General features: G+C 39.8%; 1 protein-coding gene across 4 annotated transcripts; it reads left to right on the forward strand.

The window, feature by feature from the left end:
• Positions 1-3,394: 3,394 nt before the first annotated feature.
• LOC129751395 (uncharacterized) lies at positions 3,395-24,386 on the forward strand. Of its 4 annotated transcripts, XM_055746879.1 has the most exons (6): positions 3,395-3,758; positions 17,063-17,716; positions 17,792-17,947; positions 18,046-21,285; positions 21,338-21,414; positions 21,630-24,386. In XM_055746879.1, exons 2-6 carry the CDS (start codon positions 17,425-17,427, stop codon positions 21,711-21,713), a joined length of 3,849 nt encoding a protein of 1,282 aa, XP_055602854.1. In that variant the 5' UTR covers positions 3,395-3,758; positions 17,063-17,424; the 3' UTR covers positions 21,714-24,386. The 4 variants fall into 4 exon arrangements, with proteins under 4 accessions (XP_055602854.1, XP_055602857.1, XP_055602856.1 ...); XM_055746882.1 differs by lacking the exon at positions 21,338-21,414; XM_055746881.1 differs by lacking the exon at positions 21,338-21,414 and having other exon boundaries at positions 22,555-24,386.
• Positions 24,387-26,002: the final 1,616 nt, after the last annotated feature.

Here is a 26,002-nt window from a genome sequence, read left to right on the forward strand (position 1 = left end):
TTGAAAAGAAACGCATACGATAGTTTTTTTTTAATTTTAAAACCGACTTGCAAGTACAACAACTTCTGGCTTATTTTTTTTTAATTAAACGTTTTCAAAGCTGATTATATTTTGAAGAAGAACAATCATTATTTGTGTTTCTTCATATTTTTTAAGAAATTTGAATTTGAATTTTAAAACCGGTTCGACTAGTATCGATCAAAATAACGGTTAAATGATCTGTCATTTGCTGATCGAAGCCAATTTCTATCTGTCATTGAATAAACCTGTTGCTAATTTTGAAGATTCGACCGATTTGACATGTCATCAGGGTTTCCAGGTAGTTTCGTCAAAAATCAGGAAAACACGAAGCAAAAAATCAGGATTTTTCCAGAACACCTCTTGATTGGTGTAAATAATTAGCAGCTCTGCTTAGATTGCATAAATAAAGGCAGAACACAGGTGCTGTAAACGCCTTGATGTAACGCCTAGTCCAACATCAGTAAGCAGCTGTTTGGCTGGCCTGCAATTCATATCGAAGAACACCATTCATAAATCATCTGAACCGAAGTTTACCATTTATTTAATGGGTTAAACTATTTTATTATAGATTTAATTAATTTTCTCATAATTTAACCCACAGTTTAACAACTACAAGTTCGATTTATATTTGAGATGTTTTAATGAAAATCATGAAAATTCAGGACATTTTAGAGACCAATTTTCAAAAATCAGGACAACTCGAGAGTTTTTGAAAAATCAGTACGGTCTCTCGAAAATCAGGATAAATCCTGAAAAATCAGGACCCCTGACACCTCTGCATTTCACTGCGGAATATTTTTTCACAGTGGTGAGTTCACGTTCACGTTCGCGTCCGAGTTCAAAGGAAAGCCCGGTTTACAGTTCTTGTGAACTCGAACTCGAACGTGAACGTGAACTCACCACAGTGAAAAAATATTCCGCAGTGAAATGTCAAATCGGTCAAATCTTCAAAATTAGGAAGAGGTTTGTTCAACTGAGGGTAGAAATTGGTTTCGATCGGAAAATGACAGATCATTCAACCAATGTTTTGATCGATACTTGTCGAACCAATGCTCAAATTTAAATTCAAATTTCTCAAAAAACATATTGTTCTTCTTCAAAACATATTCAGCTTTGAAAACGATTGATTTTATCAAATAATCCCAAAGTTCTTATCTTTGAATACAATGAATTTAAATTAAATTTTATGAATTTAAAGTACTCCCAAAAAGTATTTATCGATCAAGGAGTAACGAGCTTTAGCGATTCGTTTCTTTTGAAAAACTTATTGAAAGGATGTTATGAATATAACTTCTACAAGATAGCCATTTTTTGTTCTTGATTAAAAATTGACAAACAAAAATTTCAAAATTACTTTTAATTAGTGAAACAATTGAAAAGGTTTTTATTTAATTAAAATGCATCAGTACTCTTTTGTTTGTTAATTTTTCTGCTTTTCAGTTCTCTTTAAAACACATTATTTTTGAATGATTTCATAAATTTTTATAATTATTTCTATAACTTTTCTGAAACACACATTTGAACAAAGCGGAATCCATTTTTTTAATTCAATGGAATCTGGCCATTCGATGATCTTCATTTACATTTATTCGTTGAGAAGCTCTTCCAACAGGTACATTTATTTGTCGAGAAACTCTTCCAACAGGTGCAATTAAATGCTGCCCAAGCGGGTTTTAAAGTTAAAAAAAAATATCGTATGCGTTTCTTTTCAAACTCGTAGTATTTTAAGCCTTTAATTGCCTTCAAATGTGCTTACAAATTAAAAAACTATTTTTTTATGAAGCAACAATTTTTCCGTCATCGGTGAAATTTTTTTCAGAATGCACATTGCCATTCGGACGTGAAAATGAAAGCGGAATTTATATTCACCACTATTGTTCGTTTTCCGTTTTCACGTTCGCTCAGTGCGTTTACACTTCGAGCGGAATGTCAGTGAACGCGGAAAAAATATTCCGCAGTGAAAATCGAGAGAATTGAAATAAAATTAATATTAAAGGGCTTTGAACAAGGAAATCAGTTCAAAAATAATCGTTCAACCATTCCGCATCTATTCCACCTAGTTTCGCAGCCATGAAATGCAGCATAGTCGAGTTTTTGAAGAATATAAGTATTTTCATTTTCACGTTCGAAAGAACTGTAAATGCACCTGAACTGTAAACCGGGTTATAAGAGGCGGATGAACTAAATATTTAAAGCCTCTTTAAATAAATCAATCAATCAATCAATCAAGTTTTATAACTATTAGGATATATTGACAGTTTTACACGAACACCACCTTAGCAGGAGGCCTCAGCCCTAACCTCAAACCATGGGAGAACAGAATCAATTTTTGAGAAGGGCGCACGATAAACGCGATTTTGCGGTACTAATATCGACAAATTCGCCCTGTGGAAAAGCGACACACAGATGCTCTTGTTTTGATTTTTTTGGGTGGTCAGGGCTGCCAAGTGCATTGATATTTGGAAAATGATTATATTTTAAATTGAATTTTTATTGAAAAACGTTTTCATGAGTACTGAGAATTTGCAACTTTCCCCTAGATTTCTATTAGAATATGAAATTAAACGCAACATTTATCTGAACTGAATAACAACTGTCTGTATCGCACACTTAAACGATGTAGCGAATTATGTGAAAATGTTATAAATAATCAGAGCATGCAGGCTATTATTTTCATAGTCAACATCAACGTGGCTTTTATTAATTTACTTTTTTTTTTGTAACAGTGAATGATTTTGCATTCGTTTAGAAGTTGGAAACAACTCTTTTTACTTTACCGAGCAGTACATGAAAATATATTGCAGATGTTTTAAATTCACCTTGAAAATTCATTAGCGGAAGATGGCTTATCTTCATCAATTTTATTAGAGACGCCCCGTAATTAATTCAAACGATTAGCTGTTGTTAAAAATTTAATCAATTCAGAAATATTATAATTCGTTTAAAAAAAAAACAAATACTGATTTAGTAACGCGCCTAGCATCACTGGTGAGGCCGTCAGCTCATCAAAGTTTGAGGTTATGGCTGAGGCCAATTTTTCGCCAATACTGGCGCCCGTATATACCCTTATAGTAAATTGATTTTCTCGATCTTCTCAATTTTTTTATATAGACGTTGTCTGGAAACCCTAAAGGATGTTCTCACAAATTTCCCTCTGCGATCATATTCACCACTCCGTCCGAAAGAGATAGCACTATGAGGTGAAATTTAAACGCATCTTTCAGCATGCGCCCTTGGCCAAGCTAAAGAGGGAAAGAGAGCAACGCTGCAGTCAGTGGGTAGTGCAAAAGAGAAAACTGAAAATATCCCATCGTGCTGTCGCAGGCACACCAAAATACACCTTTTCTCGACGGGTCTCATTCGTTCGAAATTCGTCGAGGAAAAGATTTCGAGTTGCTCGCAAAGAAAGTCGCCGTGGAAATGTAGTGCAATTTGAGGGCTTAAAAACGGCAAATTTCGGGCTAAAATTAGTGTAAGTGATTGTAGGAAAAGTTTTGCCAGTGATTGGGAGTATTTTTGGGTCACGAGTGATCGTATTTGCACCGAAAAAAGTGAATCGAAAAAAGTTGTTCTGAAAATTTTCAATACTGTGACGAGAGTGCTGTTCGTTCGATCCGATTGAAGAATAAGGAAAACGACATGAATGGCTGCTGCTGGCTAGGTGCTGTGGCTGGCAACAAACTTGGCAAAAGTTTTGCAGAAAATTGCTGATTCCGGAAGGGACATCGCAAAATCAGGTAAGGTGAACAGGGTCTGGAAAAATCGATTTTTCAAATTTGAAAGTTTCCTTCCATTTTCTTCTCGGTATAATAAAATCGTCTCCTTTGGCTAGGGCCAGTTCATTCATTGATTGCTTCGAGAAGGGGTTCGTCCCTGCTGATGGGAAGGAAAATCGAACATCGTTTTCTTTCGTTGGGTTGGTTTTTAATCGATTGCGTATACTATGCGTGTAACGAACAGCTGATTAGTAGTGTGAGTGAAGGCAGCCAGAGCAGGAGCCTCACGACACCAACACATTGGAACGAAATTCCACGTGAAAGATGCGACCAAAAGAGAACGAGAAAAACTGTCAGAAACCAGCCAGCCTGCAGTCGGTTCGATGCTTTCAGTTTTTCAGCCGAACAGGGGCAACACTGAACCTCGAAAATACCCAAACTTGAGAACTTTCCCCGCCAACCCGAATGATACTCCCTCCCTACAGGTTTGGCTATTGGTGGCATAGCTCAAAGTTAAGCTTTTAATGAAGAACTCACCCCCCAAAATCTGATACCGCAATAAAATGGAAATCAAAATAAAAAAAATTACTGCAGGTACGGGAATCACACCCATACCTGCAATGGCTCTGCGATTACCATCTCAGAATGCTAACCGCTCGACCACCGGAGAGATGTTGAGAGAGGCAGCCACATCATCGTATATGCGAAACCTTTTGCGGATGAAGCGGGAACAAAAGTTATCCCCCAAAAAAAACAGTTCCTCGCTTTGAACTTACCCCCCAAACCTAAATCTGCCACGATGGAGGTAGCAGAATCAATTTCGCTAACAACACAAACCCCCAAAAAAAGAGTTCTCCGCTTGAAGGACAAGTTTGGCGTATTGGCATGCTGTGATTTTTTCACAAACTTGAGTTGTCAATCTTGAACTAAGGTTTGGCGGGTGGCAGTTCTCAAGTTTGGGTATTTTCGATTTTCAGTGAAAGCTATTTTTGTTGTTTTTTTTTATCTCGTGTTTTCGACTGATGTAAAACGAAGATTTGAAAACCGTTTTTCCTTTTTCTCTAGAAACGCTCTTGTAGCGATTGAAAGTTGGTTCCATTTTCATCAGCCAAACGTGATGTGTGCGTCTGCTCTAGAAGGTGTTTTATTTTGACCGATTCTTGACTTTTGATTTTGGTAGTTGTGTGTTCCTATCGTGGGGTTTATTGATTAATGTAAACCCTGGAAAATTCCATGTTTGATGTTTTCTATCTGTTTTTGTTGTTCTTTTTTTCCAACAAAGTAAAGTTTCTAAAAACAGGATTTTATATTTTAAACTACTATCTACTCATTATAACTAGGCATTTAAAAAAATTAGGTCTGGTCAGACGTGTCACGAACAGCCTTTTTGGTGTAAGGTGTCTATTTCGCTTATAAGCCTCTGTTGACGATTAATCTATTTTATAGTGATACACTTTAATCGTCAATAATGAGTAGAAGCAATAGATATTGAACAGGTTTCGACTATTCAACTCTAGAAAAACACGAATCAAAACCTAGTATACAGTAGAAAAATAAAACAGAACTCATTGTGCCTTTATCAAAGCAGTTTAATTGTCGAGCCGAAAATTCTACTCAAGAATTTTTTAGTACTCTAAAAGAAACAATCTCAGAAACAAGAATTTATTGAACTCAGGAAGAAAAAAAATCACAGTCTTGAAGAAAGTTGATTTAGAACTTTTTTTTTTTTCTTTATTATAGAGACTTTCAGCCTCGGGCTGATTTAGAACTCCCATTTAAACTATCTTAAAAAATTCTTTAGTTTCGACCCAATAGTGTTTAAAATTGCAGGGTGGATAAAAATCAATGATTTTTTCAAAAAAATCAAAAAAATCAGATTTTTTTGATTTAAATCGGATTTTTTTGATTTAAATCAGATTTTTTTTTATTTAAATAGCATTTGTTCTATAAATTGCATTTCAGGAAACTCTTTTAGCATCCGAAGATTTTTTTTATCATGTGATAAAGCTGAGTTTAACAACTCTGTATAAGTGTAACATTCATGAATTAAGGTTTTCAACATTCATCAAAGACCAATGTTTTTCAAACTTTATCCACATCGATTCGATTTTGTATCTAACGACTTGAAACGGTTGACGGTTTTCTCGGAAAATTTTGTTAAATTCCTTCGTAAGCTTACTCCTTTGTAATGCATGTTTTCCACTGTCCTCGTTTAATTTTATAGTTTGAATACAAATTTTTAAAGCTTTTTAAATTAAAATGGTTAATATCATTAAAAAATGAGCAATTCCTTTACTGAATGAAAATATTATCGAAATTTACCAAATACTTTTGAAAGACGGGCTACGAGTTAGAATTTAGCACTCAATCAGCCATCTTTTTCTCTTGGTTCAGAGAAATCAAAAGACCCAACAAATAGAATAAATTCTATTTCATAACTTTCAAAAAAGTTGAGCGTTGAAATATAAGCAAATCGGATGACTTTATTAAAAAAAAGAAAAGAAAATGTTTTCAGTTTAATTGAAAGAAATGAACAAAAATTATTTTGAGCATACTTGAGCGGACATTTTTGGCCAATGTCATCTTCATACCAAAATATATGCATTGAATTAAATTTGAGTAATATTTATGAAGTATGTCCACGTGGACATTATCCAAACTCCAACCCCCTTCTACGTGGACAAGCTTTCGGCATCAATTACAACTTTTGGAATATCACAAGGAGCAAGAAAAAAAAATCAATTCTCAATTTCCGAGGGGATGCTTCGATGCTTAAAAACGTGAAAAAATGAAGAAAACCATTCCATACTCACTAAATTTCAGGGAATTTTATTCACTTAGAAACTTTGATTTAAATCACTGATCAAAATCAAGTGATTTAAATCGTGATTTAAATCATGATTTAAATCACTTTGATTTAAATCAAATCCACCCTGTAAAATTGTGAACCTTGTTACTTTGGTTCAAATTGGAGTCATTGTAATTGAGCAGCGCATGGAAATTGGATTTAACAGCAATTTAAACTCCACCTCCAGTCAGGGATGCCAACCGTTTTTCAGAAATGTCTGGAAGATTTTGAAAAAAATTTCTGGAAAAGTCTGGATGGCTAATTTTATAGTTGACGACTTTTTTTTTTTTTTTTGTTCGCCGGATCGAAATATTGTAGTCTAGGGATCATGAAAATAATCAATGTCAGAGTCTATGTGATCGAAAGCTTAGACCCATTCAGCTGGCAAAATAACATCTGTATTCTAATTCACAGTAAATTGAGTGTTGAGCTATGGAATTTCAATAGTATTTTTTAAACGTTGAGCTTGTTGAAATTTCTGGACAAATCTGGATAATCTATGAAAAGTCTGGACCAGACAACATGAGGTCTGTATTTCTGGATGACACATAAAAATCTGGAAGATTCCAGAAAAATCTGGAAGGTTGGCAACGCTGCCTCCAGTGTTCTTCTTGCTAAAGGGTGTCCACGATGAAATGGCCACACTATGAAATTGCTCTTACTTTTTAACCGTTGGACAGAATTTAATGAAAATTTGAGCGGATGTAGTTCAGAGTGCATTGTTTACATCCTGCATGTTCTAAAGTCCTGTGATCAAAACTCGCGGAAATGGAGTCGAAAGAACAGCTCGTGCGTGATAAAATCTTGCGCATTCATCACGAGAACAAGGATCTCTCGCATCGTTCCATCGCTCAAACGTTGGGAATCGCGAATGCCACGGTGTCGCGAGTGATTAAGCGGTTCGAGGAACAATTGACCACCGATCGGAGGCCCAGAAATGAAGGAAAAGATATAAAAGATCTGTGTTCTTCTGAGGTTTAACAATCAGTTTGGATTTGAAAATTGTGTCAATAGTATCTCTCTGGTCAGTTCTAAGTCAAAGATTAATAACTAATAACTGCCATTAAAAGCTACATTTCGTATAAAGATATGTCCGCACTTGGTATATGATTCTCAAACACAGATTGTAAAACTATTTTCACCCTGGCTTGTTGTGTTGTATAGTAAGGTTTTTTTTACTCTGGTACCTGAGACTTGAGACCTGACATTTGAGACATCAGTCCTGAAAACTGATACTTGAGACCCGAGACTTTCGACATGACACCTGAGACCTGAGACTTCAGACTTAAGACATGACACTTGAGACCTGAGACTTGAGATATGAGACATTAGACCTGAGACATGAGACATTAGACATGAGACCTAAAACATTAAACATGAGACCTGAGACATGAGACATTAGATCTGAGACATTAGACATGAGACCTGAGACTTTAAACATGAGACTTGAGACCTGAGACATGAGACTTGAGACCTGAGACATGAGCCATTAGACCTGAGACATGAGCAATGGGACATTAGACATGCAACCTGAGACATTAGACATGAGACATAAGACATGAGACATTAGACCTGAGACATTAGACCTGAGACATTAGACATGAGACTTGAGACATTAGACATGAGACATTAGACCTGAGACATTAGACCTGAGACAAGAGACATTAAAACTGAGACATGAGGCCTGAGACCAGGTCTCAAGTCTCAGGTCTAACGTCTAAGTCTAATGTCTCATATCTAATTTCTTAAGTCTCAGGTGTCAAGTCTCAAATCTCAGCCCAACTTCGAAAAGATTCAAAGTGTGTTCCTTTGAAAAGGACTATTTTCTCTCAAAAACCGTGTTAATTCGTGAAATCCGTGTAAAAAAACCGTCGATTACTCAAAACTTAATAAATTAGACAAATTGAGGCACTTAGGATCAGAGGGGTGCAAATGATTTTTTATCAAAACTGAGATTAACTGTTTTTTGGATAGTTAAAGTATAGATTAACATTCTGTAGAAGACACAGGTCAAAAGAAAAATTATTTCGATATTTTTAAGCTATTTATAAAAAAACGTGTCAATGATAATCCTGTTTCGTTTGGTGACACCAAAGGATTATACTTTTAGGCTAATTTTATTAGAACGTATACATTTTTGTCAGTTGAAAACAACATCATCTAGCTCATACTAGGATTTTCTACTGGTTTTGACCAGGATAATCCAAAGTCCTCAGATAGAGAAGTGATGAAAATAGATTCAGGCGTAACTTCGTCGGCATGAAAATCTCATTGTTATGTATACAAAAAATTCTAAACTATTTTTTATGGCAAATTTAGCCAATGCTAATAGGGATAAAAGGCAAACACAAAACGCACTTAACAATAATTTTTTGGCAAATGTATCTAAGAAAAATCTCTCGGATGAAAGCTCAGAGGATTCAGAGTTTTCGACAGGCTCTGATCATGATGTCACATACTATCCCACGAAACAAAATGAAACTTCGAAAAGTTCAGATGGGTCGTTCGACAGGTAGTTTATAAAAAAATACATTATGTCTTTTAAGGAATATTTACATAACTGTTTTGGAAAGAGGCCTGGTATAATTAGACCAAAAAAAGAAAAATTAAACATCCACGGTTCTTCTGGAGAATCAGAAGTTGCTGCTGCTGCAGTTGCTAGCGAGAATGAGTCCATTCCTGGAGAGTCAACTGGCCATTCATCAAGACCCCAAAAACGCCAACGAAATCAGGCAGTCTGGAAACTCATCTTGCGAAAAAAGTTACGAAACCAAGGGGAAGCGTACGTTGGTTCTACCGGAAAAAGCGACCAGCTAAACAGTTGATTTCAATAAATGAACACATATGCAGGTATTCTTGTATATCCATTAAGGAAAAAGAGAGATTGAAAGTTTTCAACAAATTCTGGGAATTAGGATAGTGCAACTTGCAAACCTCGTTCATTATAAGTTGCATAGAAATTTGAAGCCCGAAAACGCAGAAAATTAAATGTGTGAACAAAAACAAAACACCTAGTATCGTACTGAAAATAATACTCGTTACATACAGGTTCCAAAAGGATGCTATCATATTGTTTGGAGTCAGAGGGGTGCAAGTGTCATTCTTGGGATCAGAAGGGTGCAAGTGAAAAATATCAATAAAAGTGGTTCGCCGTTTTAACATAAATATCGCAAAAACTTTGGTTTTTCCTCAGAATCGTTCATTTTAGACCTCATGAGACACACTCCATCGAAAATTTAGTAGAAAAATTGATTCGATAATTTTGATTTAGAAAAAAAAACTTTGAGACTTGTTTTCTCGAAATCATCATTTCGGCACTTGCACCCCTCTGATCCTAAGCGCCTCAATTTTGATTTGCTAATACGCTGCGTAAAATCTGTTAAATTTCCAATTACCACTAATTTGATATACAGTTAAATCTTTCAAAAAGGGTTGTAAACTGTTGGACCCTGTTATGGAATTAAGGGTTCATTTCGATACCTAGACACGAGGGACATCATCGATACCTAGACACTTCAATGACCAGTTGTGCTAGCGATTGCTATCGCTGATGATGAGAGATAGTCTATTCATATACTATTATGGATGTGAGAGCCAGAGGCATAGCCAACCACACCTGTCCTATAATATTAAACTATGTCCAGAACGCCACAATTCTGTTAGATCCTTAAGCTCACCGTTACATGTTTCTAAAAACAAATAAATTTGAATTAACACCAGTTATGTACATTGCAAATCTTCCTACGATTGACAAGATAGCTATAGGAACAAAACAAAAACACAAAACCAACAACACAACTCTGAGGTCAAGGAAGCCGTTTACAAACCGTCGGAAACGTATATTGATTTGTTTTGTTCGAACACAAATCGTAGCATCCTCATTTTGATACGTACAAAGGTATCAGTTCTAAGCCGGCATGCAGGACGATAACCTCTCGATCGCAATCCCGTAATAGGAAATGTAGGAACCAATCAACGTTCATGGGGCCACCGTGTTGCACCAAACATCGGGCAGGCTAGAGCACTATCGCAACCGACGGCGAGTCTTTACAGTACAGTTGGAAGAAGTGCATTTCCCAATAACGATGATGACCTCCACCGAGCGCAGCCAATCTCGATGGGTAACGAAACCGAATTAGGCTAACTCCTACATGAGTGCTGCGCATACACATGAACCGCCGATGATTACGTGCACATGCAACAACGGATTCAACGGTTTTCTCGACTTTCGCACGAACGTCGGTACTTACTTGTGGGCCACCATTGCGAGTAAGAAGAACAACAACAACAAACATCCAGCCCAAGTAGTTGAAATTATTATCTGTTATAATACATGCGGTCATGTGGAGCAGCCGACGGACGACGAGACATACGGCATCGATGGTCCGTCTATTTCCACGAACCCAGTCGTCGTCGACGTCGACGGTCGCCATTACGGTGCGAAGTAAAATGGTCGCGGATACCTTCTTCATCCAAAATCCCCAACCAGAACCGACCCAAACCAAAGGACGGCGACACGCCGAAAGAGGTTGCTTTGCTTTGCTTGTACATGGCTCAATCTCCGTCCATTCTGCCTGCAGTTCAACCGACCGACCGAGATATGAGAAGGAGGAGAAAAAAAAACATTGACGGTATCACAAAACCGTCGGTGGCGGATGGTGGCATTTCACGCACATCTCTATTCCTCGATTCGACAAAACATACACTCGTCTCGCACATAAAAGATGGCCCTGTACTGGTAACCGTGGCCGCCGTCTTTCGCGGATGTGGTCGTGAACCCGCGTTTTTCAATTCTTCTTTCCATCTTCTACTATTCACTGGTTTTATGTTTTGATATTTTCCCTAGGTTTCCTGCGTTTCTGGTTTCGTTTAGTTTGGTTCGGTTGGTTTTGGTATACGATTGCGTGTTTGTGATGGGTTTGCGAATTCAACCGTGGGTTTGTGCTATTTGCCATTTTTACCTTTCAGTCCCTCTTTTCATTATTATTATTAGGTATGTCGTCTCTACACGCTGAGGACACGGTGCTTCCTGCCTCTGGTGTAAGATTGAGCGATGGTGGTTAATGTTTTGGGAATTTAAATGCCCTGTAATAGAAGTTCTTTATATATTTTTATTAGGAAATTATGTAGATTTCATATCCTATAAACTTTGACCTGTCTACTAGGTAATAATAACATTATCAGAAAAGCTTGGAGATCATTCATTTTTCTTAATAAGTTAAGACTTGTCGGTTATTAATCCGCGCTAACAAAAGAAAACCGATCAGCAAAATTTAGGTCTTTATCCTATTTTCATAATCTTTTCAGGGTTTAACATGTTGAATTCAATGATTTAGCAAGATTGAAATTAGTGTTCCGAAAATCACTCATTTTCACTGAATGTTTCTGATTGCACTTCGCACCTGAACGTACAGCGGTCGGGTTTCGTTATTGATTGCTACCGGACCTACCCGATCATCGATCGTTCAATTCATCGCTAAAATACAGATCACCTCGCACGATGCTTGCTGTCAAAACAGTGCAGCACCATCATCAAATTGGAATCTCACCAATGCGCAATGCATATGGCGAATCTTGTTGGTCTTCGATCAGGAGTGAATGGATCAGGAAGTGAGTGAGTGATACATGAAGCCGATCAATAGCGTATTTTATTTGATTTGATATATAGCAAATTAATAAATTTATTTGTTGTTATAACGTTTTTTAACATCAGTATGATCAAAATCAAATTGTAGTTGTGTTTGTGAGGGAAAGATGTTCACTTTCGCCGTGTTTTTCAATTTTTACAAGTTCTCTCATTAAAACGTCGTCCGTCACGTTAAAACTACTGAGAATTTATGGTGTCCCGCACAACTGTTTGATTTTTCTCGTCCTGCAAAAAATAATTTTGAATTTCATATGATTCAGGCAGATACTGAGTGAGCTACATTCAGAATGGATCAGTTTGTATCTCACTCATCTCCGATATGCGATGTTTGTTAAACCGATAATTCTGAATGATGCGACTCGGTTTGCATAGCTGATAGGAGCGCTGATCGAGATTGCATACCAGCCAGACGAAGCAGTTGCGAGAGGCGCTATCCCATTATACAATCAGAATGTTTCCAACAGGAAACGCATCCTGAGTGTTTGTTTTGATTGATTTTCGGAACATTGATTGAAATACGGTATTTTTTCCGGGACGGGCGTCTACGGCTTATTCATCCCTTAAAAAATCCATCATCACTCATGCCCTCACATCGCTACATGATGCTTTAGCGATTGGAACATCGTCGACCTTAGGCCGAAAGTGTCTCTCTTGATCTAATCTATATCAAGTCTGTTCAATGAAGTCTGGTCGAAATGGGTCGAAACAAGTAGAAATGGATTGACAGTTGATCTCCTGTCTCTTTCCAATTGATTTCGACCGATTTGTACCTGAACTCAGAAGATGTCCAAATTTGTGAATAAATTCCTAATTTGGCAAGCCATCTGCACGTGCGGGAAGCGGAGTGCACCTTTCGTGACCCAGGACACAATGAAAACGGACAGGTGTACATGATAGAGTGCCTCCAGAAGCGGCTGCTTCCTCTCCTGAAGGCCCATAATGTCCTAACAATCTTCTGGCCGGATTGGGCCTCATGCCACTACTCCTACACGCAGAAAAAAGATTTTTTATTTCAAAGGAAAGTGCCGCAAAAACAAAGGATTTTTTCCTTTGATTTTGGGATAAATAAAAACTCCATTAGTTCAAGGACATTTTCCTTTGTTTCAAAGAATTTTTCTTTTGAAAAATCTTTGAGTCAAAATCTTAATGCTTTGAAACAAAAAACAGTTTCATTTGATGCAAAGTTGTTTTCGTTTGCTACAATGTAATTTAGATTTAGATTTAAAAGGATTGGTTCATTGAAATATTTTCCTTTTATTCCAATTGGAAAAATATTTTCTGTTGTTCAGAAGTTCCAATTAGGAATTTTGAACAATAAAAAGAAACAATTTACATCTTAAATTCATTTTTATTACAAACTTAACACGAATACTGGTTCACTATAATGGAATTAACCGGTCCTAAATTTTGGCCTGAGGGCATTCTTCTTGGACCGCTCAATAAACTTCCGGAAGCAACTCCGGTCATCCAACTGGTGATTGCCGCTGAAGATCGGCCCGAAGATAATCAGACCGCTGGATTTTGGGCGGAATCAGCCGTGGTCCTGTAACAATGCAAAAGTTTATATAAAATCTTAAATATTCACTTTTTGACTAATGGATTAACACGCACTTACCATGGTATGCATTCCTCATTCTGAATCCTCCTAAATAGCTATCTCTGATTCACTAGTTTTGATTTTTAACACGACCGGCGAAACTTAATTCGAAATTCGGTACTTGCTCAATCCAAATTATCTTCTAAGTTTGAAGTTTTAACTTAAAGAAATTATTCCTTTCTGTTGAAAACATTTTTCTTTGGTTGAAAGAAAATTTACTTTGTTTTAAAAGACATATGCAATTGAAAAAATGTCTTTTGAATCAAAGAATTTGTTTAAAATCAAATTCCAAAATTATTCGGTTCAAAAAATTAATTCTTTCTTTCAAAAATTATTCATTTGAATCAGAACGAGAGTTCATTGATTCAAAGAAAACAGGAGTTTGATTAAAAAAACTGAGTGTTTTGAATCAAAGTCAGTTTTGTTTTGTTTCAAAATCCAAGTTTTCTCTGCGTGTAGGACGTGCTGAAGTGGTATGCGGACAATGAGGTCAATTTCGTGCCAAAAATGTTCAACCCTCAGACTTTCTAGTCCTTCTTACAAACCGCATATCATAAATAATAGGTTTCTATTACTTACTTACTTAATGATCCCGCGCCGATCCTCCGGTGCATAGGGCCGTGGTAAAAGACCTCCACTGTTGACGATCCCTGTCAAGATTCTCCCAGTCAAGATTCTCCCAGTCCCAGTCAAAATTCAGTCAAGGCTAGGCTTCGCCGCCACGAGTTTCTGGGTATGCCGGTTCTTCGATGACCTTCTGGATTCCAATCCAGCGCCTCTCTGCAAATCTCGTTTTCATCTTCGCAGCGTGTGCCCAATCCATCTCCACTTACGTTTGTAACGTTTTATGTTGCAAAAAAGCATGTTTCAAACTTATGGGCCGAAAGGTCCGAAAAAAATGAAGGCTTAAGCGCCAAATTTACCGAGAAATTTGCCAACATTTCCGTTTGTTTGCCCGGCGGCTAGCGGGAAGTCGTGGTCCGTAGCTAGTTATGAGGACACCATTTCGATCCAAAGCTCAACAACTTTTAGTAGTAACATTATATTATTAATTCACAATTATACAATTAAGATTTGGCCAATTATAAAAAAAAACACTACTTCGTGAGCGCTCACGGTTCCAACTTCCGGACCGGCAGGAGCGGCTTCCGTTGGTTGAACCGGATCGATGAGAAGTACTTCCAAAAGCATTCCATAAAAAAAAGGCCGCTGGGATCCTGTGGAATCCCACGGCTTAGTGAGAAGCGCACCAAACAGCATAATGATTTTCAACTTACGCGGCCTTTTTCCGTCTCGAAGCTCGGCTGGCAAGAGCGATCGAATATGATTTTAATACTCTTTCCGTTATCTTGTGGTGGCAATGAAAATTGCCTTTTCCGCGTGAAGCGGTCAAAATTATTAAGGGTGGAACGGCCTCGACACCCCGATCGCTCCCGCACTCTTCGTCCCGTGACTCGCGCTGCTCCCTTAGCCTTCGGTGGCTGATCGGCACCCAACATCCGCAACGAATCACCAAGCCAGGAACACACGCCCAACAAAACATGACGAACGAAAACTCACTTGGTCGCACTGTCGACCGCACGGGAGAAGGCCCAGAGACTGAATGATCCCCGCGCGCATTGGCTGCTGCCCTTTTATCACTTCTTTACTTGGGCAGTTTTCGGCAGACGCTCGATCACTTCAACGGTCGACGATCGGGTTTTTTCAGGTTCCTCGGGTTTCTCCACTCGTTCGTTAGAGCTTTGGCAAGTGTTTTTTCTTGGACTCTAGATCAGTGGTGCCCAAATCAAAATGCTACACGTTCCCGAATCTCGATTTCTAGCGCCCTTTGATGGCACCGGCGATGTAGTTCCTCATTCGAGATCCAGTTGCAAGGCCACCAAGCGCGGATGATGTTCCGCAGGCAGCGGTTTACAAATACTTGCAGTTTTTGCGCCGTAAACGCATATACACCAAGTTTCGCACCCGTACAGCAATACGGATTTGACGTTTGAGTTGAAGATTTGGATTTTTGTTCGTAGAGAGATCTGGCGTGAGCGCCAGAGATCTGGCGTGAACGCCAGATGTTTCGGAGACTCGCAAACGCAAATCGGGCCTTTCTGATCCGGGTTTCGATGTCTTTCCTGCCACCATCAGGCGTTATCTGGCTACCAAGATACTGGAAGCACTCCACTTTCTCAACTTGTTGCCCAGCTACCATGCAACTGGAGGGATTCCCTGTGTTGATCTCCATCGACTTGGTCTTTCTGATATTGACTTTGAGACCTGCTGCCTTGGCACTTTCGGTGAGGTCGTCGAGTTTGCTCTGCATATCCGGTTGTGTTTGGGCGAGCAAACCAATATCGTCAGCCAAGACAAGGTCGTTCAGTTGCTCCATTTTTGAAGGATTCCACGGTAATCCTCGGTTCGGTGCACAGTCGATCGATTCAGTCAGAATCTAATAGGTTTCTATTCCCATATGCTATTTTTAAGTACGATTCGGAAATGCTTTATCGACTAGCTCCTATGATGGTCCAGTTATATATGACCAACTCCGTAGAGTATACAACCTTTTATACTCCGTAGAGATATTTTTCATTGTTTTATAATTCCGTAGATAACGTTTACAATAACATTTTTCGTTGTGTGTTAATTTTAACGTCCGTGAACTTACAAAACTTCCTTAATTTAGTTGAAGGCAGCGGGACTCGATCCCCGATCGTCGTTTACAAACCACCAGACACGACTGGTCTGATTACATTAGGGCATTAGGCTAAACTAAACTACCGCCAACTTATTGGCCCATTACATGCAAACGACAAAAAGTTTGAGTAATCCAGGAATACGATAATTTTTTATACTGAAACCTGATTGCCACATGACTCGATTAAAAAGGTTATCGATTCAGGTAGATATCAGTTTTTATCTCAAATTTTCCTTTTTTAATGAGGAAAAATCATGTATGTATCCAGATTACATCCATATGGTGTCAAACCTGTCCAACCAAAACAACAGTAAAATGAATCCAAAAACGTGCAATATCAAATGCCTTCTAGGTATATTTATTTCCGTAACCAATACCGCGGGATCGCATTACATTACGCTTAAATCCGGCTAACTGGACAAACTCGCTTATTCGAAAACCGTCGCATTTCAACCGTCAGAACTAGCAGAGCATAATAAAAAACGTTCATGCTTGCAAAAGTTTCACTCAACTAAATCGTTGTTTTTTACCTTTTTCTCTCCACAAACAGTGCAACAAACACACAGCGCAGAACCCACATTTTGATCGAAATAAAACGCTCGGTCCAAGAAACGCGAAAAGAGACTGCAGAAAATTTTAGAAGCGCAACCGCTGATGGACCCGTTTTCAGCAACAAATAATAACGAGTGACGGGCCGCTAGTATCATACTCATCAAGTAAATAAACACAAAGAAAAATCAACCCGCGTTCCGCTTCGGTAATTTTTCGCCCAGTGGCAACGATCCCATCTGAGTAGCAGCACACTCACCGCTAAAGTTGAGGGGCACGGCTAGCGCGCTGGACAATTGACTGCCAGCCAGCCAGGGTTTTCCGGCCTGTTCGGAGTCCAATTCGCTTGCGGAGTGAAAAGCAATGGGTAAGAGGCACCATCCGCCTGCTGCAGCATCTGCCGATAACGATGGGCACCATTACGAAACACCGCACAAACGGCAACGGGTGGAGATAGTTTCGTCGTCGGCAAATGTCACCCCCTCCAACGGCAGCGGCCAGCACCATTTCAACTCATCATCGCCCTTCTTCTGCGGGACACCTTACGGAGGTAGCCCCGCTCTGAATTTCAGCTTTACACTGACCCGGGAGTTTGTCGACGGAACCATCCTCACAGATTTATCGCTCAAAGACTGGCGCATCGGGAAGCCTATAGGTTTGTTTTTATGATTATAGATTCGATTTTTAACAAAGTATTCAAATCATTTTTCTGTTTCTAATAATCATCTAGGAAAAGGAAGTTTCGGTGAAATCTTTCTCGCTTCGGATGATATTTTCAAACCAGTCACAAGCGAAAATGCGAAATATGTGGTCAAAATTGAACCCCACTCCAATGGCCCGCTGTTCGTGGAGATTCATGCCCTGCTCAACACGGGTAAACAATCAGGTAAGTAAAAAAGCCTTATCCATAAGATGTTGTTTCCACTATCACTTATGGCCCTTTTCGATTCATTTTTATGATTAATTTCATAAATATTGTTCTAGATACCAGTCCCATCCCGCCGGGTATGCCGGAGTATATCGCCTCCGGTTCGCATTACTTCAAAAACGAACGCTACCGGTTTCTGATTCTTAAACGGTACCAGCGGGATCTCCATTCACTTGTCAGGAACAAACGTGTCGATCCGAAGAGCATTCCTACCATTGCATTTCAAATCCTGGACGTGTTGGAACATCTCCACGACAAGGGTTACGTGCATTCGGATATAAAGGCGGAGAATTTGATGATCGGAAAGGTTCCGGTCAAGGAGCTTTCGGATGTTCGGAGTACGCTTTTTTTCGAAAGGTATCAAAAGAATGGATCGGTGCACGGTGGTGCATCGATGAAAAGCAACAAGAAGACTGCTGCTGCCGTTCAGAATGGGTTCAGCTCAACCCCGACGGTTCTTGCATCGAAAAAGTTGTCCATCGAGTATGGTGGCAGTAATCCGGTGCGGTCTTGTCGTGGAGGAGGAACAATGGAATCCGAAACTTATCAGGATATGGTAAAGTCGCATTACCTGAGACCTCTGAAAAACATTGTCTATCGCGATGATAGTGAAGATGAGAATGATGGCAAAAAAGGAAAGAAAAAACGCAAGAAGAAGCGCGATGGAGACACGAGTAGATCATTTTTCTACCACATTACGTCCAAAGAGGTGAACGAAAACTTTAAGCAGATTAATGTGCAGGTTAGTCGCGATGCGGCTTCGTTGGTTTCCAATGGATCTGATAAGAGGGATCAGAAAAAAAAGAAGAAGAATGGAGATGCTGGCGGTGCAGATGCCCTTGAAGACCGTATACATTTGATTGATTTTGGGCTGGCGTCCAAGTATATCGAATCTACAGGAGGTCACCGACCGTTTTGCATGGACCAACGCCGTGCACATGATGGGACTCTTGAGTTCACTTCACGAGATGCTCACATGGGCGCCCATGCTCGCAGAAGTGATATGGAGTGTTTGGGTTATAACTTGGTTTTCTGGAGCCAAGGATTCTTACCCTGGAAGGATGAGAAGATGCTCAACCAACCGGAGCAAGTTCATCGAATGAAAGAGTATTTCATGACCGATGTTCGTGAGATGCTGAAAACTATTTACGGAGAAGATTGTCCCAAATACTTGGGAGAATATCTCCACTATGTCGGTGGATTGATGTACGACGAACGGCCAGACTACGATTATCTGCGTTCTCTATTTTTACAAGAGCTTCGTCGTCTTGATGTTGACCTGAAGCAGCGTCCTAAGCTTAATGTTTCAGACATTGCCAAGCTAAGCATACCGATTAAAACAGCGGAAGAAGCTGAGATCACCAACAAGATCAACCACGTCAAGTCGATGATGAAGTTGGGTGTGTTACCATTTAGGGAAAGTACCTTGCATAACAAGACGACATCTCCTAAGAATTTGCGGTCGAAACGGGAAAGCACGCGTGCATCGGCCGGAGGCAAAAATGGCACCAAAAACGGATCAGCCGTGAAAAAGGAGAAGAAATTTTCTTGGTCTGACATATTGAGCTCCGATCCCGATCAAATAGCCCGGGAACGTGCCGAAAAGGAGTTCGAAAGGGCTGATCAGATGGAGGAGGTTGTGATTCGATACAGCGGCAATCCAACCTATGCCATTCGGGAATTAGAAAACAAACGGGAAAGTGGTCTGTTATGCGGAGGCTGGAGTGGAACGGATTATATCGAGAGTGAAGACTATATTAAAGGTTACACAAAACCAATGATGGATTTGCTTAGAAAACGGCAGTCACAGATTCTGAGGGATATCTGTGAAGATAGACAAAAATCTAATAAGCATAATGGAAACGGTGTTAAGAAACCTCCGGATGATAATGGGGAAAATGAGGAAGTAGATGAAAGATCAGAGCAAGGCAGTGATGCTGAAAGCGAAGAAGAAGAAGAAGATATGGAAGCAGAAGAAGAAGATGCCGAAGAAGAGCAAAGTGGTCAAGAGGAAGAGGATGAAGATGTTGAATCCGAAGAGGAAGCTGCTGATGTAGAGGCTGAAGAAGATGAAAAGACCGAAGAAGAAGCAGACTCCGGAAATGATGAGGTGGAAGAGGATGATGAGGAGGAAGAAGAGGAAGACGAAACTGTTGAAGCCAAACGACACACTACTCAGGGCAGAAAACAAAATTCACGTGGTCGCAGGAAGAAGCATACTATTCGAAAGGAAGAAAGTGATAGCGATTTTATAAATGATGCAGAAGAAGAGGAAGAAGAAAACTATGAAAATGAAGAAGCAACAGATGCAGAAGAAGCTGATGTTGTTTCGGTAGTTTCAGAAGTACAATTACAGCGGCGTAAAGTTCGAAGAAGGCACTTCCAATCGGAGAGCAGTGATCAACAGGACAGTGACTTTAACGAACAAGAAAGCTCGGAATATGATAGCCGAGATGCGCGTGGAAAGGGCCGTGAACGATCAAGACTGAATCGAGCTCAACCGAACTCCGGACGAGATCAACCCTACTCAAAAGCCAACTCTGGCACCAATACAAAAGTTCCTGTGATAGCCAGAAATAACAATAACAATAACAAGCCATACTATGGCGATGTGGACGATTCCTCCCACGACGTTCCCTCCTCACAGCAGCAGCACTACCGTCTGTTGAAACGCCGTAAATCTGGCCTGCGGGAACGGATACGACCGACAGCCCGCAGCGCCAAGTACCACGACGATCTGCAGCAGCAGAAAGCCAAACGAAGTCCACGTAAACGCCACCGGTACAGCGACGACGAAGACTACTGCCAAGTGGATGATTCATCGTGCAGTTCGTCCCACACAGCCTCCTCATTAGCATCTTCCGCCACGACTGCCACTAACGGATCGGACTTTTCCGACTGTTTAAGTTCAGCTGCTGAAAACAACGGCACGCAATCCAAGCGCAAATCCTCGCGCAAACGAAACGTGCGATACTTTTCGCAAAGCAGTCGCTCGAGGATGTCCTCCAATTCACGTTCCTCTTCGGTGCATAATGTCGCCAATGGTACCGTAACTCATTCTACTACAAACGGCAATGGTGTTCACCATCATCATAGGCCCACCAACGGTCAAACCACCAATGTCAGATACGGAGGAGATGATGATGAGTTCTTCGATGACGATGACACCCGAGACATGGACTACAGTCCGCGCAAGAAAAACAAAAACGGTCGCAAGAGCAACCCCACAGTGATCGGCGCTACTCGGAAGGCTGTAAACCACCATCTGAAAAAGAAGAACCACGCCGAAAGTAAAGGTAAGTTACCCATGTATATTCTGTCCTCATGCTAAGAAATTGTACGTCGCAGCCTCCAGTTCCTGCGGTGCTGTCCATCAACTCCCCTTTCAAACTTCCGATGAACCCTCTACCATCAATTCAGTTGCGGTGTGTTATTTCAAAGAACCTACTACAAACTTCCAGGAAACCTTTTTCTACAACCGTAAACGTTTACAATTAAGTTAAGTCTAATGATTCCAAATGTTTTTTCTCTTTCCATTTCCCGTTTCTTTTTCTCTTTTCTTTTTTTTCTTTTTCCGTTTTTCTCTCAACTTCAAATGGAAAATTCCATGTTTTTTTCTGCACAACATTGTGTTTTCCAGGATCATTTTCGCTTGTCTAAAAAGCTTTCTCAAGGTCGCACCGGTCGGTCCATATCTGTCTGTTGCTGTCGTTTTTGTTGGTAAACGGAGAAGGGTGATGGGTGTTGCGTTAAGGTGGTAATGAATCGGATGAAACGAGTCAAGGCTTTGGCGTTGAACCAGAAATAATGATCTGGGAATCGAATATGGGTGATCATTGTTTGGCATAAGTGAGTTTGCCTAATAATTTGGAGTTGGAATTTCTTGTTTTTATTCTAAATTGTACATTAGATAAGCTAGCTTATGTCCGAGCTAGATACCTAAAACATTTCTTTTGAACTATCAGTAATCACTTGTATGACAAAGATTTGAATATCTAGGTATAAATATTTGAATTTTTCATGCGCTTGAGGTACATAAGAAAAAATTTGCTTCGAAACTTCAAACCAATGCTACACGTTTCTTTTTTTCTGTAAGTATTCGTCAGTTCGATCATTCTTTTGAGATTTGAGAATAGGTTATCATATTGTTTCAAACCTTAATTATATGATAGTTTTTTACTGTGATATTTTCAATAAGCTTACTTTTTCTCACAATAAGGAAAATTTCTCAATTATTTCGAGATATAATTGAAGAAATCTCTTCTAGGTGAATTTTTTAAATTTATTTTTTTAATTTTCAATATTGAAAAACAGAACAACTTTTTCAATCTTTAGTATCCCAATAATCTTGAATGTCTCGATCACACAAACTCGACTCAAAAATAACATCCTGCTCGTTCATCCGTCCAATATCGTCGTATACACATTCACCCGAAAGTCCACGTGAACATTCACCTCGATCCACCTCCGTACGTTCGTCGTATGTGTCCGTCATTGGTTGTAGTCCACATGAGCTGACCTGGTGTGTCTATGTATTCTGTGTGTGTCTTGTGTACTACCCACAGGCTCAACAGCAGGAACTTTGACCAGTGCCAGTTCAACAGCCAAAACCGTTGACGGTGGAAAGGGAGTGGTGGCTGGATTGCGGGGAAGACGATACCACCACCAACACCGGACTTACAGCCGTGGATAGCCAAAGACGACGATATCAATGGAGAGCAACCGAGGAAGGATCCAGTCTTGCCACCTGAGCTGTTGTCAGTATCCGAATTAAGTTCGCTGGAACATTCGTACCCGGCGCAGGTTTTTAGCAACAATAGTCGTGTTGTTTATCATTAGTCGGAATATAACCAGTAGCAGGTTAGAGCCGTTTTTCTTCATTTCATATTGGTCCGTGTGTTTTCTGTTACGCCGGGTGTTTTGTTCGGAGAACATCAAAGATTACAATGTAAATAAGCAGTATGCTACGTTCTGTTTTGTAAAGTTAACTTTTTGTTTTTAGGTAGAATTTGAATTCTCGATCCTACTTTTGTTGATCTACTTTTTTCCGAATCATTGTGACATAACTTTTCTTCATGATTCCCTAACAACCTATGAGAACAATGTAAGATACAGTCTGTATTTTTCTTAATAATATTCCAATTATAATACAAAAATGATCAAATTCGTGTAATAGTAGATGATATAAACATTATGAAAAAAAAACAGCTAGGAATATAATGAAGCAATTTCAACTCAAACTTTAAAAAAATATTAGAGGAAACTGAAACCCGAAAGCTCTGATTTAAAGTTAATAAGCTCCTAAGTCAGCAAATCAAAGTATTCTTCCTGATGGAACAAATCGATAACTTTATTCAGGTTGATACAATTATTTAAACATAAAAACAAAGATGTAGCTAAAATCAACAACATTGAAAAATCCTACACCAGCAAACTCTAGCAAAAATGTCAGTGGATACCACTGATTTTTCCGTTTTCCAACATCAAATTTCGTTTTTCTAGCAAAGAAATTTTTAAATTGAAGCTGTTCGAGCTCTAGGAAAAGTCGTTGCAAACGAAAATCCTATCGATCTGTAAAAATGTTATCCCTAGTTCAAATTTCAACAGAAAAGGCCTTCCTCCTTGTGCGAGAGACTAATAGACAGAAAAAAAACGAGCAATTTTTCGTTTAATTTAACTAAACATGTTTTGCACTTGATTGTTTTGTACAAGAGAGTAATAAAATTGTTTTTTTTTAATTTCTAATTGAGCAGCTTTTGTTCACTAATAAAAGTTATTCGACGAAACAGAAAAGACGGTGTATATAACCTGTACACAAACTCTGTCACAAAACAGATTCAGGAGTTTGAAGCAAAAAATTGTATAGAATAAACTATTGAAAACACTCAATCCGCATGATGGAACTGTAATGCATTATATTACAATGTTTTATGAAAACTAATAAAAAAAACTACAAAAGTTAAACTGTCAAATCTAGCCACGAGTTGGTACCGTTACATCTATAAAAATAAGGTCAGGAATCGGGTGATAATTTCACAAACCCTCCCTATAGGCATTCGTGCAACAACAACATCAAAAATCATGTTCCCGACCGGATAACAAAAAAATATTATGTATAGATATAAACCATTTAAATAATAAAAAAAAACCCCAACTGCTTAAATCGGAAAGAGCTAAAGCCTGTATTATAGTAAAGCCCCCTTTCCCACCTTCCTTCCCATGGAAAATCTTTCGCGAGTCGAGAGGTAGACTCATAAGTATATTGAACCAAGAGGATGATCAAAATACAAAATACCTATATAGAAAGTTTAGATGCAATTGGGGTCCCTCAACAAGCAAGTGAAAATGTGGTGAAACATTATGATACGAAAAATACTAAATAAAAATAATTACCAAACGTTTATTGTTTGAAAAGCTTGGAACGAAAAGAAATCATTTTGTAGTATTCCGTCTCACGACATAACTTGACGAACATAATTCCTAAAACTCACTCGGTCCATGGCAGCAGTTCTCCAATTTCTCGGACATCCCACATTCGCCAGATCACGCTCCACTTGGCCTAGTCACCTCGCTCGTTGCGCCCCTGCTTGTCTTGTTCCTACCGGATCCGTAGCGAATACCTGTTTTGCAGGACAGTCGTCCTTCCCTCTCCCAAACGAGAATCAAAGCTAACGTTGAGTCGCCGCGACTATTACGGCTCCTCTTTTACTAGATTAATAAGTGATCCAATCGGCAAAATGAAACTTTATAAGTAAAATGCCTTAATAAACAAACCTATGGTTTAAAAAAACATGTTCTGTCTAGCGTATCCGGCCGGCCTTCATCACCTTCTGGTTACTGGATTGGCCGTAGAGTCGCGCGAGCTCGTGGTTCATCTTTCGCCTCCACACTCCGTTTTCCTGCACGCCGCCGAAAATGGTTCTTAACACTCGTCGCAGGTTACAGTTCGTGCGAGGGCTAATTTTTTCGCGACCGCAGATGCTTGTGGAGTCCATAGTAGGCACGACTCCCGCTGATAACTTGCCGCCGGATCTCACGGCTGGCGTCTTTGTCTGCGGTCACCAGTGAGCCGAAATAGACAAAGTCTTCGACTATCTCCAGCTCGTCGCCATCGATCGTTTCCTTGTTATTACTGAACAAGCGGGTTCGGTCGGTCTCGGATCCGCAAGTCAGCATGTACTTCGTCTTGGACGTATTAATCATCAACCCAATCCTTCCGGCTTCGCGTTTCAGTTTGCGATAGATCACCTTCACCACCGCAGATGATCTGCCGACTATATCAATGTCATCGGCAAAGCAGATAAGTTGACTGGATCTGTTGAAAATCGTGCCCCGCATTTCGCCCACCGCTCGTCGAATAACACCTTCTAGCGCCACGTTGAACATCATGCAGGATAGACCATCACCTTGTCGAAGCCCCCTGCGCGATTCGAATGAACTCGACAATTCACCCGAAATCCGCACACAGCATTGCGTTCCATCCATCGTCGCCTTGATCAGTCTGGTCAGCTTCCCGGAAAAGCCGTTCTCGTCCATGATTTTCCATAGCTCGTTACGGTCGATCGTGTCGTATGCGGCTTTGAATTCAATGAATAGATGGTGCGTAGGGACTTGGTGTTCACGGCATTCTTGGAGGATTTGCCGTAATGTGAATATCTGGTCCGTCGTTGACCGTCCCTCCATAAAGCCGGCCTGATGACTTCCCACGAATCTGCTTGCTTGTGGCGTTAGGCGGCGGAGTAGGATTCTGGACAGCACTTTGTAGGCGGCATTTAGCACAGTGATCGCTCGGTAGTTCTCACAGTCCAATTTGTCGCCCTTCTTGTAGATGGGGCATATTACCCTCTCCTTCCACTCCTCCGGTAGCTGTTCTATGTCCCAGATCCGGACCATCAACCAGTTAGGCAATCGGGCAACTTGTTCGGGCCCATTTTGATGAGTTCAGCTGCGATGCCGTCCTTCCCAGCCGACTTGTTGCTATTCAGCTGGCGAATGGCTTCCTTAACTTCACTC

This window comes from Uranotaenia lowii, chromosome 3, assembly GCF_029784155.1.
Source record: "Uranotaenia lowii strain MFRU-FL chromosome 3, ASM2978415v1, whole genome shotgun sequence".
Taxonomy (NCBI): domain Eukaryota; kingdom Metazoa; phylum Arthropoda; class Insecta; order Diptera; family Culicidae; genus Uranotaenia; species Uranotaenia lowii.

What these genes read in the sequence shown, in the direction of transcription:
- LOC129751395 (XM_055746879.1), top strand. Translation starts at nt 17,425, where the DNA reads ATGGGTAAGAGGCACCATCCGCCTGCTGCAGCATCTGCCGATAACGAT. An exon ending in GCGCATCGGGAAGCCTATAG is followed by an intron (nt 17,717 to 17,791) that starts GTTTGTTTTTAT and finishes ATAATCATCTAG; the next exon opens with GAAAAGGAAGTTTCGGTGAA. An exon ending in GAACCACGCCGAAAGTAAAG is followed by an intron (nt 21,286 to 21,337) that starts GTAAGTTACCCA and finishes TGTACGTCGCAG; the next exon opens with CCTCCAGTTCCTGCGGTGCT.